At 35.3% G+C, this 17,550-nt stretch overlaps 1 protein-coding gene across 2 annotated transcripts in view; it reads left to right on the forward strand.

Annotated features, from left to right (window-relative positions):
• GABRA2 (gamma-aminobutyric acid type A receptor subunit alpha2) overlaps positions 1 to 17,550 on the forward strand; it is a gene marked incomplete at both ends in the record, with an annotated part of 126,594 nt that overhangs the window by 77,574 nt on the left and 31,470 nt on the right. For both annotated transcript variants that reach the window (XM_082653176.1, XM_082653175.1), the window contains 3 exons: positions 568 to 650; positions 5,357 to 5,500; positions 6,530 to 6,682. In XM_082653176.1, the coding sequence (XP_082509302.1) occupies positions 568 to 650; positions 5,357 to 5,500; positions 6,530 to 6,682 (380 nt within the window). The remainder of the gene's footprint in view (positions 1 to 567; positions 651 to 5,356; positions 5,501 to 6,529; positions 6,683 to 17,550) is intronic.

A 17,550-nucleotide genomic window follows, 5' to 3' on the forward strand; every position in this document is an offset into this window, starting at 1 on the left:
CTAGTCTCAACAAGATATTTATAGGAGATATATCTACATATGTAACTATGTCTATATTTATATATATGTGTCTATATACAGTATATGATATTCATTTACAATTTACATAATTTTGAAGGGTGCTACTCTGAGGCATTATTGAATTCCTATATCAATTTTGCTATATGGTTATTGATGGAATGTTGGGAGAAAATAGCATTCTTTTTATGACAGAGGTTTGTTTTTCATTTTTTTTTTCAAGATTTCAAATGTTAATGCTGAAGTTAATGGGAAAATAACCTTCAAAAATGTGTACATAACTTCTTCTTAACTAACCATATAGTACAAAATGCTTAAAGTATATTTTTAAATAAATATTGTTACTTGAGCTCAGATTGTGTAGGTGCAAATGTCTTCTGAAGGATCGCCTAAATGGGAAAGAACAAAAGCATATTTAAATGTGAATTAGCCTAATCAGATGCCCTAATGAGGGTCCTACCTCATCATTAATTCTGTTGACCACAATAAGCAGTGATTTATCTTGACTTGCAAATTTACGTAAACAAAGAGTGGAATTTTGACTTTTAGGCTTACAGTTCAAGCTGAGTGTCCAATGCACTTGGAGGATTTTCCAATGGATGCCCACTCATGTCCTCTGAAATTTGGCAGCTGTAAGTATGGGGATGAAGGTACATGTTTTGGGTCAATAAAATCAGGGATAGGCAGCAGCACAACTTAATTGTATACTTTCTTCTCATATGATGGGATGCTTAATACTTGCCCAATAAGATGCAGAAATAAAAAACATACTGATTTCCCTCAAGTAATCAATTGGCTAGCCCTATTGTACTCTCAAATATCATATCTTAATCATTGTGTTTAATTGTCATTTGCTTTACTGCTAATAAAGAACACCCTGTGTTTTTATCAATGTGAAAAAGTAGACTGGGAGCTCCTTGAAGGTCAGGACTATGTCATTTACCTTCTTTTTCAAGTGCTAACCCATTAAAAATGCTAAATAAATGGCTTTTTTTTTCAACTAAGAATGAAATGTTAAGGATAGATTCTATTTGTTAAAGTAGTGATCAACCTGTTGCAAATGGCAACAGAGAATAGGTAAAAAAAAAAAGCTGGATCTCTAATTACCTTTCTACTCTCTAATAATGGAAGGAAAGTTTCTAAAATAAATTTGAAGGAGATGATGTAACTCGATTGCTACATGTGGGCACTTTCTGTGTACATAAAATATTTCAGAAAAGGCTCTGTGCGTTTGGCTGTTCTTTAGGTCACTGAGGTTGTATCTTATATGTCAAGCAGAAGCATTAGCTCTCCCAGAATAATTGAAAAGAGGGAAGGTCAAATCATCTCCCTAGGCCCACAAGGCATTCAGGGCAGGTTCAGGATAAATTCATGGACACAGCTAAGCAGCTTCTCTCTTTTGTGAGTGTGTTCCATAGCCTGACCTTTTCAGAAACCTTTGCTCTTTCTGGCACCTCCATCTTTGTCCATTCTGGGCAGTTTTGACTTTTCAGTCTCTTGCATAGAAATGCAGTTCTCTCACCTGATACACATATGTATGACTGAATAATATGCCTTCTCCCCACAGACTGTATCAAGTGAAAGAAAAGAGAAGAATGGTGGCTAATATGAATGCAAAACCCTCTAATTTTATTGATGGCCATAGTTTTGTGGAATGAGAAGTTCAATCTTGTTTGCTCTGTTCAATCTTACGAAAGGTGTCAGCTTTCTATTTTCTTTGAGAATCTGCCCTTTGTTTAACAATAAACCTTTTTTCTTTTCACGGAAACTATCACTTCGATACTGGCACTTTTTCGAAGATTATTTAAGATAGTCAATCTTGTTATACAAAGTAAACATGATGCTGGAAAAACTGCAGCAGATGCAGCACAGAAAAACTCATTTGCATTGCATAAATGGCATTAAATAGAAAACTGAAAAGACTTCATACCAAAGAAAGGATTTATTCAAGATGCAGTTATGGTCTAAGAAGGAAAGGCATTTTTCAGTGGACAAGTTAGGGCCATTAAGATACCAAATATAAATGACGTATGATGTCTCAATTCTGAATTTGAAATAAATACACCTGAAAATATTTTAAATGAAATTTTAAAATCCCTTAGAGTGCATCTTCAGAGTAGTGTAATATTGTACATTTGAGAATATGGTTTTCTGTATCTAGAAGTGTTGCAGGCAACACACAGAGCTTACTGTTAGGCATTTTCTATTGAAGTAATTATTTTTAGTTTTCTCCATATTTATTTTCTGACACATTGAGTAAAAAAGTTGTATATTCTTTTATTTATCCTTGCCAATAGTAGGTACTTGAGACATAGTGTTAACAGTATGGACACGAGCATGGTGTATAGACTAACAAGCCAACCTAAAACTTAAAATGCTGGCATAACAAATTTTAGCGGAAGCAGACATGACTTTTTCTTCATTTACTCCTCACTTATTTAAAAAACTCCCTTGTGTCCCCACAAATGATAGAATTTCTGGAACTTTTTATCATTGTTCTCAAATAAAAGAAGCATCTTTTCTACTAATTTAAATTTTGAATTCAGTTTCGTTTTGCGTTATTCCCATTGCCTCACATCTTTATATAATTCCTTGCTATTTAATTTGATTTAAAACTTCCTGAATGGAAATCTAAGAGTATTCTGGACATTATCCCAAAAGAAATTATAAATTTTCTTTTTGGATAAAAATGATTTGGGGATCGTTTTGGTTATCAAATATTAAGAATCGGTCAGTATGCATTTGATGTTTAATGCAGATTAGGACTCAAAATGGATTACTGCATAAAATTAAATAAAATTATTTAATGGAAACCTAATCTAGATATGGAATTTATAAAGAAATTTGTCTGTCTCTCCTTTTATACTTCACTGAAAAATCACAATGGTCTCCAAGTTTATATGTGTGTTGGTAGGCCAGGAAATGCCTCTAATCTGCATTACATAACTTTCTGCTCTCTCTTCTCTCATCAGACCCCCAATCTAAAAAACATTCCTGCCTAAAAAATGAAAGTAAATAATTGCTTTTTTATAAAAGACATGGGCAGGATCAGTCATTTTCTTTAACATATTCTTAGGCTTCTATCCAGATTTCCATCTTTCATAACAGTAAATAGCAGAATTAAAATATTATGAGTTTATTGATTAATCTAGCAAGAATGAAGTGAGAACATTTTCCTCGTGACAGGCATTGTGCCAGGTGCAAGACGTATAGATATGAGTAAGATAGAGTCCCTCCCATTAGTCTCTTACTAGTTTCTTTAAAATGTCACCTATGTTTGTAGAGTTTCATCTTCTCTTATTTAGGTTTAAAGGTAAATGTCAAAATTCAAAAGTAGAATTATTATAATTGCTTAAACTAAAACCTCATAATTTATTAAGATCCACAACTACTGAGTACTCTGAGGCCTTCTAATATGAACTGGAGCGTGTGATGTCTTTTTGGTTTATTAAATTCCGTGTCATTTGAAATTTTATTGAAGAGAAGGCCACTTGATGATCTGCAAATGCATTGCTAGTTATACACATTACTAATGTTACTTATTTATACGTAACAGCAGAATCATCAATGATTAACTAATTGAAATTAATTAATAAAAATTTAGACCTTAGGGTAACTGAATTCATTCATATGCAAGCTGTAGGAATAGATCTGCTATTAAAACAAATACATATATATATACATATAATGATATAAAGTATGTATAATGATATACATACATACATCCTTTTTTAGAATGCTATTTCAAAAATTGTTTCACATAATATAATTATTTGTGGATGTAGGTGTATACATGTATTTCACTGATATTAACATTTACTAGTAACATTCTGAAAACCAGACAACGCTGTAGTATGTCATTAAAAGATCACACAGTGAATAAGACACAGCATTCACTTTATTGTAACTAATGCTTAAGTGGGAATGGATTTGTGATCACAGACTTTAGATCAAGGTAAGTACCAGAACCACCCCGGAACAATGGTATTAACCTAGAAAAACCTATTAGATGGCAGGTAAATGAGCTTTTCCAGTGTCCTGGAGAGCTAGAGGCAGAGATATTGCTGGTTCTTTCTCTCCCTCAACTGAAAATGTGACTGTGATACTGAGTTTTGCTCAAGGACCAGGAGTAACTAATATTTCTAAACATTCCCTTGAGCAAAAGTGCGAAGAAGTTCTTTGAAAGGTCAGTAGTACAGCTGGAATTGTCTGGTTATTCAACTGTGGAAAGACTCTGCCCGCATGGAGAGGTCAGCTGTTCCCCCTACAGGCACAAGGGAAATGCCAGGGCCAGAGAAGTACTGAGACAAGATAGGCTGCCTGCCTTCCAGCGTTAGAGTCATCTCACTTCTGCTTAGTTCTGTATCCTTGGACAAATAAATCAGAAAATTATACTTGGTCCGTATGTGATTTGTCTCCTCCTGCCAATCCATAGCTTAATTAGGATGCTATGCAAGTATAGTTCAGTGAGATCTGTGTGCATTAATTAATTTTAAAATGAACAGGTTTTAAAAAGTGTTTTCAACTTGCGAAACTATAGCATTCTGAATTATTTTGCATATTCTGCAAAATTCTCATTCTTCTAATGAAATGCATTGTACTATGATAGTTAACTCACTTAATTCTTTTTGTTGTTGTTGTGGTACGCGGGCCTCTCACTGCTGTGGCCTCTCCCTTTGCGGAGCACAGGCTCCAGACGCGCAGGCTCAGCGGCCATGGCTCACGGGCCCAGCCGCTCCGCGGCATGTGGGATCTTCCCGGACCGGGGCACGAACCCGTGTCCCCTGCATCGGCAGGCGGACTCTCAACCACTGCGCCACCAGGGAAGCCCAAGTCACTTAATTCTTAACTAGGTGAACGTTTTGAAGAAAAACCTACAAAACTACAAAAATAATACCTAAAATAAACACGTCATCATTATTCTCACATGGACATAAGTTTTTCGTGAGTGATTATTATTTCTAAATTAACTGGTTAAATGGGGCTTGGGCATTCATAACCTGTTTACTGCAATGCCGTCATCTACTACCTTGCGAATATGGAGGCTGTTTTAACCATCTCAGGGCCCAGTGATTTTCGCAGGCTCTAAAGAGAAATTTGCTCTTCATCTCTCAAAGTGGTTACAGTGAAAATACTCTTGTGGTCATGGTTGTCTCTCTTGGTCTGCTTCACACCCTTCATACTGAAGTTGTAAATTTCAAAGGCACTTTTTTGCCCTAAAAAATATCAATTTTTATAGTAAACAATAATTCTATGAAATATGTGACCTTTGATGCTGGATGTTATTGATAGTTCTTACTAAAATGCTTAAAAAGATTTTTTTCCTGATTTCCTACAGATGCGTATACAACCTCGGAGGTCACTTACATTTGGACATACAATGCATCTGATTCTGTACAAGTTGCTCCTGATGGCTCTAGGTTAAATCAGTATGATCTGCTGGGCCAATCAATTGGGAAGGAGACAATTAAATCCAGTACAGGTTAGTAAAATGAGTCTAAAGAAAAGCTAGTTCCTGAGAAGATTAATGGGTGAATGTCATTGGAAATGTGTCAGTTTGCTTAAAACCTTTTGTGCCCTAAGAAGGAGCAGCAGACTGTGCTTGGGAGCTTTTTAGAAATTCAGAATCTCAGGCCTGACTCCTTACTAAGTCAGAATCTGCATTTTAACAAGATTTCAAGGAGATACCAAGGTGTGCGTTAAAATTTAAAAAACAGTAGTCTAACTTATGCTCCCAATTCAAAACATGTGTGTCTTTTGAGAGAAGCCAATTTTACCTTCACACAGTGTTACAATTCCCCTCACTTTCTAATTCTTTTCCCCCTATTCTGGATAAGCTATGACTATTCAACTCTTGATTATGGATAATTACTATTGGTCTGTGTGGGAAAGCTAAAGCCCTTTCGAAGAAAAAGCAGCTGTATGAACGAATGATCTCACATCTGGCAGATAAAAACCCAGAGAGCAGAAAGGAAGGTAGCTATGAGTATCAGATAGAACTGACTCCACTATATTAGAGCAGACATTAACACATAAATTCAGAATTGGTGACAAGATTAAAAGTAGAAAATCTGGGCCAGGAGATCAGTCTTGGAGATGTGGCCAGAGATCAATACTTTAAAGAGCCGGAGAGGACTGGACTGGAAACAGTCAAAACAGAGGCTTGAGGTTGGGACCAAAGGGGATGAGAACCTGAGCAAGTAAGATAATCCATGGTCAGAGCATTTATGAATCCTCTATCCCTTGGTCAGTAAGCATGACCTAGAGAGAAAAACAAATTCCACACGATACACATGCCATTCAAATTTTTTGGTCATATGAAAATTTTCTTTTAAATACTCTTGCTATGCTAAGTGGGCATTTTAATGTTATATACTTTCCATGTCATATATGGGGCAAATTCTTTCCTCTTTTAAATCAGGGACTGTTCTTTGCCTAATCCCTTCCATTTCCAAAATGTTCAAACTATTGACTATTACAGTTTCTTAAGCTTCTTAAATTTTTCTTCTAGGTGAATATACCGTAATGACAGCTCATTTCCACTTGAAAAGAAAAATTGGGTATTTTGTGATTCAGACATATCTGCCTTGCATCATGACTGTCATTCTCTCCCAAGTGTCATTCTGGCTTAATAGAGAATCTGTGCCTGCAAGAACTGTGTTTGGTGAGTGAATAACTACATACTTTGCTGCGCAGCACATTTTGTTTCATGGCTTTCTTTCAAAAGCATTATCTCTCTTGATCTTCACCCCAGTAGTTTCTGGTATGCAGAGCAGGGAGTATTCGTTTTGCCTTATAGATGAGGAAGCTGAGGCTCAGAGAGGTACAATACAGAGTCAGAGTCACACTCTTAAAAAGGAATGTAAGAAGTTCTCAAATCTTCTGAATTACATTGTCTTCTTTCTGTTAAATCATTTTGCTTATCAACGTTTCTTTTCATGTTAGTATAAGGAGAATATTCTTAGAGGTTTTAATGTAAAGCATAACAGTACCATATTTCTAAGCCATGTTTATTTTATTTTATTTTATTTCATTTCATTTCATTTATTTTTTTGTTTGGTTTTTAGATGAACAAAAATGACCTTAGTACTTTAAGTGAGAGAGAATAAGGGAGGAAGGGAAAGAGAGGGAGAAAAAGACTCCCTCATTCGCTACCAGTAGTGTGTTTAATAACAAAGTTAATTTTCTTGATTTAAACCATGCAGGGGAATTTGGTTACTGCTTTTTGGATATATGAACTAGGATGAGTACATTTTGTGACAAAGTAGATCACCTTTGTGTATTTGGTCCACTCATTCATCTAGGAAAGCTTTATTGAGAATCTACTAAGTTGGATATGGCATCAGGCCCTAAAGGTGAAAAAGCATATAAAATACAGTCCTTGCATTCAACTATCTCTGTACAGTGGAGGGCATCAGAATAAGCAGGAAAGATAATGGCAACACAAGATGAAATCATAAAAGAGGCACATATATACCTTTAAAAAAGACAGGAGCATGGATCCTCCCTAAAAGGACTGATTAAGTAGCTGAGTCAACATTCGAGCTAATTCTTGAAGGATAAGTAGGAGTTTCCCAGACAGATGATATGGGACAAGAATCCTAGCCAAAAAAGGATAAAGTATGCAGTGACATTGAAGGATGAAAGAACATAGTGTATTCAGTGACAGTGAGCTGTTTCAGTGTCAGTTGATATACATACAGATAGAAGTATAGCTTGAGGCCTAATGGGAAGTCCTTGTAGGCCATGCTAAGATAGTGTACCTTTATCTTATAGACTATAGTGTTTTGAGACCATAGACATGTGTAAGCTCTTAGAACAATGCCTGGCATTTAATATGTGCTATATAACTCTTGGTTATTCTTATTATCAATGGAGAAAACTCAATTTTATTCTCAATACTAGCAAAGAATGATTCGAAAAGAAATTTAAAAAATAATTTCATTTATAATGGTATCCAAGATAATAAAATACCTAGAAACAAATTTGACCACATAGGTGAAAGACTTGTCCACTAAAATCTACAAAACTTTGTTGAAAGAAATTAAAGAAGACCTAATTAAATGGAAAGACATCTCATGTTTTTTGAGAGGAAGACAATACTGTTAAGATAGAATTATCCCCAAAACAAGCTACAGATTGAATTCAATACCTGTAAAAAATCCAGTGGCTTTTTTTTTTTTTTGCAGAAATTCCAATCCTCAAATTCATATGAAATTGCAAGGGGCTCCAAATAGCCAAAACAATATTGAAAAAGAAAAAAAAAATTCGCTGGACTCATACTTCCCAGCTTCAAAACCTAGTACAAAGCTACATTATTCAAAACAGTGTGGTAGTGGCATAAGAATGGACATATAGACCAATGGAATAAAATTGAGAGTCCACAAACAAACAAACAACTATGGCCAATGGATTTTCAACAAGGGTGCCAAGACCATTCTGTGGGGAAATAGTAGTCTCTTCACCAAATGGTGCTGGGACAGCTCTATGACCACCATGTGCAAAGGAATGAAGCTGGACCCCTACCTCACTCCAGATACCACAATTAACTCAAATGGATACAAAGCATTAATGTAAAATCTAGAAGTATAAAACTATTAGAAGAAAATATAGGATAAATCTTTATGATTTTGGATCTAGCCATGTATTCTTAGGTTTGACATCAAAAGCATGAGTAACAAGGAAAAAATAGATAAATTGGATTTCACTAAAATGAAAACTTTTGTATCTCAAATAACATTATCAATAATGTCAAAAGACAACTTACGCATGGGAGAATATATTTGCAAATTATATATCTGATAAGGGTTTAATATCCTGAATAAATAAAGAACTCTTAAAACTCAAAGACAGAAAGACCAAAAACCTGATTTTAAAAAATGGGCAAAGAACTTGAATGGACTTTTTTCTAAAGAAAATATACAAATAGCAACAAGCACAAGAAATGATGTATATCATTGTACATTAAGGAAACACACATCAAAACCACAATAAAGTACATTGTATGCATACTAGGATGGCCAAAATAATTAACAAAACAAAAGGACATAAATATTGGTGAGAATATGGAGAAATAGAAACATTCATATTGCTGGGGGAATATAAAATGGTACAGCTTCTGTGGACACCAGTTCCTCAAAAGGTTAAACATAGAATTACCATATCATCCAACAATTCCATTTCTAGGTATTACCTAAGATTAATGAAAACACATGTTTACGTGGAAACTTGTACACAGGTATTTATGGCAGCATCATTTCTAATAGTCAAAAGATGGAAACAACCCAAATATCCTTCTGTGGATGAATGGATAACCAAAATGTAGTATATACTTACAGTAGAATATTATTCATCTATAGAAAGGATTAAATACTGATAACATGCTACAACATGTATGAATCTCGAAAACGTCATTCTAAGTAAAAGAAGGCAGATGAAAAGGGTCACATATTGTATGATTCCTTTCATATGAATTATCCAGAATAGGCAAATCCAGAGAGACAGGCAGCAGTTTAATGGTTGCCAGTAGATGGATGCAGGGGAAAATGGGAAGTGATTTTGTAGTAAGAACAGGGTGTTTTAGGGTGATTAAAATGTTTTGAAACTAGAGAGAGATGATGGTTGCAGAACACTGTGAATGCATAAATGCCACTGAATTGTACACTTTAAAATAATTCATTGCATATGATGTGAATTTCATCTCCGTAAAATAATTTTTAAGTCACGAGTTTAAAAAAAAAATTGATGAGCACACCAAGGATTTCCCAGGATTTAGGAATCTTCTCAGATATCTATTTCAAAATTTGCAAATTATTGAATCAAAGACAAAAAAAACTGACATGGCTAAAAATATGACAAAACTTCCATTCAAATGACTTGAAAAATAAGGTTACATGATTTTCAGAGCACAAATAATACAGAAAATAAAGTTTCAGGGAAAAGTACATAATAATTAATAACAGAAAGGAAATGATTAGGACAGAGTTGATATTCCAGAAAGATCTAAATTTATATATAAATATATAGCATATCAGATAAAATTAAATGATGAAGTATTTGCTTAATAAAGATTGTAAGGAAAACAAAATATTGCATTGAGGTAAATAAAGACAGATTTTATAGCATAAATCATAGAGGGGAATATGTTTTCAAAAAAAACCAATAGAAGACTACCTAAGTATAAGGAGAGATAAATAGATGGATAAATATTTAACAGTGAATCAACAGAATGTGTTAGTATCTAGGCTGCTAGGTTCAACTATAACAAATGTACAAAAGTTTCTAAAGACTGATTATAAAAATAACACATACAAAGTTAAAAATCCAGGCTATACGTGGATGTGTAAATTCATTTGTGTATGAATGATTCACAATACAGGTTTAAGGACCCAAAAGTCATATTGTCATGTAAATATAAACAGTTAGGTGGTAAAGGCATTCTTAGTATTATCTCTACAAGTTATTCTGTGTAACGTTTGTAATAAATATAATTCCATGTGAGTGTATGTGTATATGTGTGTGAAAGTAAAAGCTAAAAATCCTACATCCCGTGTGGAATGAGATTTGAAACATGCCCAGCCTCTTTATTCTCCACCCCCATTCTATCTTTCACTGTTTTCTGCCTCCTTAACATCATTCTCTGACCGATGCACAGCAGTTACCTAAGCAAAGTGTCTACCCTCTCCAAACTTCTCTCCCTGAATCCACAGTCAGGTCTACAAGCTGATTACCATTAAATCAGGTCTACAATATATCATTAAATCATCTGCCCTCCTCCTGCCTCAGAGGCTTTCTGTGGTGGGTAACCCCCCAAGTTAAAACAACAACAACAACTATTACAGTTAAGAAATTAATATGCCCTGGGACACAGATGCCAAATTTCTCAGCGTTTGAGGTCTGACTTTATGCTGTCAATAGAATAAGAAAACAGAGCAAATAAGACAGCAGGCAGAGGAGTTGAAATTAGAATGTGCACCCTTTTGATATTAGAAACTTTGTTCCATTGTGTTAGGTTTTATCTATTCAGTTTTTTTTATATTGCATTTATTTTGTGGTTGTAGGGGCAGCTTGATATTTCAAAGATATATCTTCAAAGGGGCTGCCTACGTATCTTGCAATGATAGATGAGGAAAACCTCCTTTGACTTTCTCTGAGTGCTCACATCCAGTTCATTCAACACCAACAAATACTTACTGAGCACCTACTTATCACATGGTTCTAGATACTTGGGGTATGTCCTTGAATAAAACCAAACACCCTTACAATGAGGTAGTTGCTCTCTGTTGCCAACGGTACAAGAAAGCACTTGGGAAACTTCTAACCTTAAACTTCAGGTTTTATGCTTTCAAGCCTCCTGTGACTAAACAATGTATTTGCAATGTACAAACCTCATTTTGTGTTTGTATAAACATATAGCTTATTTTGTGAAATTGTGGCTTATGGTTTTTTTAGTTGCTTAACATCCTTCAGAACTTCCTATAAATAAGAATAGTGATAACGAGTTTGCCAATTATTGTTTGTATATTTGAAGCCAAATCATTTTTCAAATTTATGAGTAAGTTTATCTATGAATATATTACTACACATTAATATATGAACATATGAGTATATGAATAAAGTTTATATATAAGAAATATGTACTGGTATTTCTGTCTTAATATTATATTCATTATGGAATAGAGAGTTTTTTTCTATTAAGAACTAAAACCAAGTAACAAACATCTGTTAGGGTGTATGTTTGTCTGGTAAAAGAGTACAGGGAGTTCAAATGCCTTATACTGCAAAGTTTGTACATACAAAGTACATTGCATTTGCAAGTGACTTACCTGCTTGTCTTATATTTTTGGAGTAACTAAAACTCCATAAAGGATATTTTTGGATTGCTCATTTTTCTACTTAGATCACAGATTTCCATGATTCAGTTTGACTGCTTATGTCAGGGAATCCAAAAGATAGTGGCTTGATTATATGAGGTGTTTCTTTTTTCTCATGTGAAAAAAATCCTCAAGTAGATCCTCCAAGACTAATATGATAATATCATGGGCATCAGGCAGTCTGTCTCTTTTCATCTTTCTTCTTTTATATCCCTAGCATGGAGTTTTGCTTCATTGTCCAAAATGGCTGTTGGTGCTCCAGGCATCACATTCATATCCAGGAACAGGAAGGAGTAAGCAAAAGGGCAAAAGACCTGTTCCAGCTCTGTGTTTGCCATTAATGAACTTTCCCAGAAGTCCCTTCAAGCAATCTCTATTTATATATTATTAGCCTAACTTGGTCTCATAACCAGAGAGTCTGAGAAATTGCCACCCTGAATAAATTCAGTGTTCCAATATTATGATTGACTAAATATTGGATTGGGAGCTAGTGGTTTCTACTACAATAAGAAAAAAAAAAAAAGAAAAAATAGCAGTTTGCTATGAAGGTCATGAAATGATTAGGAGCACATATTCTGGAATCAGAGCACAGACATACCTCGTTTTACTGTACTTTATTGCACTTTGCAGATGTTGCATTTTTTACAAATTGAAGGTTTGTGGCAACCTTGCATCAAGCAAGTCTATTGGTGACATTTTTCCAACAGCATTTGCTCACTTCATGTCTCTGTGTCACATTTTGGTAATTCTCACCATATTTCAAACTTTTTTATTATTATTATATTTGTTTTGGTGATCTGTGACTAGTGACCTTTGATGTTACTATTATAAAAGGATTATAATTTACTGAGGGCTCAGATGATGCTTAGCATTTTTTAAGCAATAAAGTATTTTTTAATTAAGACAATACTATTTCTCACTTAATACACTATAGTATAGTGTAAACATAACTTTTATATGCACTGGGAAACCAAAAATTCCATGTGACTTGCTTTATTGTGATATTCACTTTATTGTGCTGGTCTGGAGCCAAACCTGTAATATGTCCAAGGTATGTTTGTATCTTGGTTCAAAATCTGGCTCTTCTATGATCAAATTAGGTAAGCTATGGAAAGTCTTTTTAAACCTCTTTGTACCTTAGTTTCATCCCTCTGTAAAACTGGGATTATAATATCTACCTCATTAGGTATTTTAGGGAATCAACACACACACATACATTCATAGACACATGGAACACTTAGAACAATTCTGGCACATAGTAAATTCTATGTAATCGTTTGCTATTATTATTACTATTTATTATCTAATACTTAATTCTCTCCTTCTTATCAATAAATAGGTAAAGAGTGGTCAGATCTTGTTTTAGTTTAGGTTGGATATCCCAAGATGGCATATTTTGGGAGTTATGAACTCTATACACCTCTAGGTAAGACGTACCTGGGCAGTTATCCAACTTCTTTGATATTCATATCATCAGTGTTCAATTGTTTGAAGGGAATTTCAGAATTTTTGATATTCCTGTATTTAAGTGAAATACGCCAGTGTGTGTTCAGTTTTTAATCGAGTCTCCTTTGTTATGTCAAATGAAGCTCAAGTCCAGCGGACTTAAGCCTCTTTGTTAATTTTATTCTTAATTAATCATGAGCTTGTATAGATATCCATAAGAAACAACATCTTAGATGTGCATCCCATCTCAAAGTCCCCTAATTGAGTCTTATTGGTTAGACATGGGTCACATTCTTATCCCTGATACAATCATCATGGACAGGTTCACACCCCTCCTATGACCTTCCTTCCCCTAGCATCCACTCAGGTCTCTTTCTTATTTCATGAATATACTAGCCATTCACCTCTAAGGTTTGTCTCTTCCCTTTGCTTGGGTTTCTCTTTTCCCAGATATCTGTGTGGCTAACTCCTTCATTTCCTTCAGGCTTTTCTAAAATGTCATCTTCTTGAAGAGACCTACCTGACAATCTAACTTAAAATCGTGAACTGCTTCCCAATCCTGAATCTTCTGCTCCCGCTGGCCCTATTCTATGTTTTTTTTTCCATTGCACATATCATCTTCCAATATTTTATAGAAAAAATATATACTTTTGTTTAATCTGCCTCCCCGACAAGAATTTAAATTTCAAGAGGGCAGTTATTTTTACCTCTTTTTAAGCTGATGGCCAATTAAGTAGGTTAAGCTGAGGCAATAAGTAAATGGAAAATGATTTTAGATAGATGATAGATAGATAGATAGATAGTATAGATAAGCACATTTGTGAGTTCAACGAGAGTTAGGTTAGCAAAATTATAGAGACTAAAAGTGTCAAGTGGGGTACTTTCCTAATTTTTAAAATTAGGGAATCAGAGTGCTGTTTCCAAAAGAGGGTTGCATGGATACAGGGAAAAACAATAAGCAAATAAAACTTATTCATTGCAATAGGTTAGCCAACTGTGAAGTTTAGAAGGAACACAGGGCAGAGGGCTGCATTCACTCTGACACTAACTGTAAGTTCAGGGAGTTCACGAAACCACTTTCAGAGTTGTTAATTCACTAAAAGAACTCACAGAACACAGTGAAAGCTGTTACACTCACAGGTATGGTTTATTACAGGGAAAAGATACAGATTAAAGCCAGCCACGGGAAGAAGCACATAGAGTCGAGTCCAGGCAAAGTACCAAATGCAGAGCTTTCATTGGCCTCTCCCCATGGAGTCAGGGACAGCAGTACTTTCCTGGCACTGATATATGACAGCACATATTGCCAAGCAGGAAACTAACCTGCACCTTGGTGTCCAGAGGCTTTACTGGGGCTCTGTCACATGGGCATGGTTGATTGGTCTTGTGGCTGATCTGTTTCCAGCTGCTCAGGAGGTAGAGCTGATATGGCATGTTCCCAAACTCCCACCCTAAATTCAACTGTCACTATTGAGCTGCACCGAAGCCCCCAGGCAAAGCCACTCTTATCAAGTGTGACATTCCAGGCCTAGAAATCACATCCCAGAAGCTGAGAGCAAAGGCTTGACCTCTCTTTGGGTGTGGTTAAAATTCTATATTATGTAAACTGTACACATTATAAAACCAAATATCAAATATCTAATTATTAGACTATCATTTTGAGTTACCAATATATCTGCTTTCTTCATACCTTTCTCAATATTGCCACTAGTCTTCCTCCCTTCCCTCATGCTTACCTTCCCTTTATCCTGTTGCCCTCATCATTGTCTAGTTCCCTATAGGTCTCAACATTAGTCCTCCTCTGGAGCATTTCTCCCCTCCACCAGCATGTCCGACAAGTTATTTAATATTAGAAATATCTTTTTTACAGTGGAATTGGTGAGTGAAAAACAGGCTTCTTCATTTAGTTCAGGAAAGCTATATAATAAGTGGGCTCTGTGTACCCGTTACATGAAACACATACTATAGGTGATCATAAAAATGGCAGATAAGAAGAACATTCCACTTCAACTTTTGAGAAACCAGTCACCTACTGGGCAGAAAGTCCCTTAATAATGAGGTTATTGTAGTTTAATAAAGAGATAATCAAGATCTGAAGTAACAAATATAATAATAATAAAACAACTAATAATAATAAATAAAATTATTAAATAAAACAGCAAATAATGTTGAGCACTTAACTACATGTTTGAAAGAATATTGCAACAAGAATGAAGAGAGCTTCTGTTAGGTTCTGATTCCACTTCTAGATTAAGCAAGCATGTAACCTCTGTAAAGTCTACATTTTCTCCACTATGAATAGACGTAAAACTTATGCTGTCTACCTCATTGGGATGCTAAGAGGATCCCTGAAACAATATGTGTACAGGTTTTATTAAATCTTAAAGTAAACATACATTTTTACTGTCTTATATATTCAACAAATAGCAAGCCTGTTTTTTTTCTGAGAACCAAGGATACTGTAGAATGTTCTGTGAATCCAAGTGGTCTATGGCTGAAGGCATGAAGAGATAGGAAAGAGCACTGCATAAGAATTAAGCAAAAATTCCAAGCAAAGAGAAAGTTGAACTCATAGAAACAGAGAATAGAATCTCGGTTGCCAGGGGCTGGGTGTGAGGCATTAGGGAGAGGCTGATAAAAGGGTTCAAATTTTCAGTTATAAGACGGATAAGGTCTGAGGATCTAATGTATAACATGGTAACTATAGTTGATAATGCTGTACTGTGTAATTGAAATTTGCTAAGGGAATAGAACTTGTGTCTTCACCAAAAAGAAAGAAAAAAGGTAAATATGTGAGATGAGGTTAAGTAACTCTATGGTGGGGATCCTTTCATAATGTATATCAATTCATCACACTGTACACTTTAAATATATTACAATTTTATTTGCCAATTATACCACAATCAAGCTGAAAAGAACTTTAAAAAGAGAGAGAAAATCAGAAAATCACCTGGATACAGCTTCAGCCTATCTAGGCGAAAGAATTGGGGCAGCCTTAGAAGGAGACATGGACGTTTTAATTGGAAAGTATGGAGAAAGTGCCAGCAGGAGTAGAATGTCTGGGTGGTAGCAGGATATGAAAGCAATGAACAGAAAGCCTGTGCAGGGCAAAAGCAGTCTCTGCAAACCTCGTTCCAAATCCCTGTCTTCCACAAGGCATGGGCTGCAGAGCGCTAACAGGCTGCACACCTGGCATCCCAGAATTGACTTTGGCACAAGGCAGCACACGCTAATCAGCAAGCTGCCAGCCCACCAGCCACACTCCTCCCTGCTGGTAGACTCATCCCAGTCAGCCACTGCCAATTAGGAAAGGGACTGAAGCAAGATACGTTAATAAGCCATGGCAAGGAAGATTAGAAAGCTTTGCTGGTCCAAGTCTAGGGGCAGGTTTAGAAGTTGTTTCAGGAATATAGGTGCTTAAGCTTGATTGAGGAGAATAGATTAGTAAGGGCACAGGAAGAGAATTAAAAGTGTATGCTGTTATTTTGTCAGTGAATTTTTTTTCTTTTTAAGATTCTTTTCAGGACATGCCAATGTCACTTCAATACAGTTATAACCATTCAAGTTATGAGGGCAGATTATCCAATCCCATTTCCTACACTGAAATCTATGTGGTCATAGTGATGAGAAAAAAAATGTAAAGCGTGTTTCGGAGCACCTCTATGGGTTATATACTGTGTTAGAAACTTCAAATTTAATCACTATTTAATTCTGAAAAAAATATATCCCCAGTTAGGAAAGTAATTATTTCCCCTTTTCAGACAAGAATTTTGAAGTCCAAAAGTATCAAGAGACTACTCCATTATCAGACAGCAGGTCAGTAACAAAGAAAGAATTTGACCTCACGCTCTCTGACTCTAATCTTTTCACTTTTTCTACGGCACCATTATGCCATCAAACTACTTTTCCCTTTCTTTTTGGTTTTGTTTTCTTTTCTTTTAGAGCTTGAAATCAGAAATCTCCTGGGTGATTGCTTCAAACATAGGTAATTTCTGTTTGAGAGTCAGGCTTACTAAACATAGATCAGAACTAGAGGTGAATGTTCAGACTTGAACAATAGTTAACTTTTGGCATTAGCAGCTGCTTATTGAAGTATTTCAGATTGCTTGCCCTATTTCCTGCCCAGAAGTTGATACTGTCACATCATGGTATAGTAACTAATGCATTAAATGACTTTTCAAAGTTCTCTTCTGTCCTGGTGTCATATTCTGCA

Source organism: Grampus griseus (genome assembly GCF_964374135.1).
Source record: "Grampus griseus genome assembly, chromosome: 4".
Lineage (NCBI taxonomy): Eukaryota > Metazoa > Chordata > Mammalia > Artiodactyla > Delphinidae > Grampus > Grampus griseus.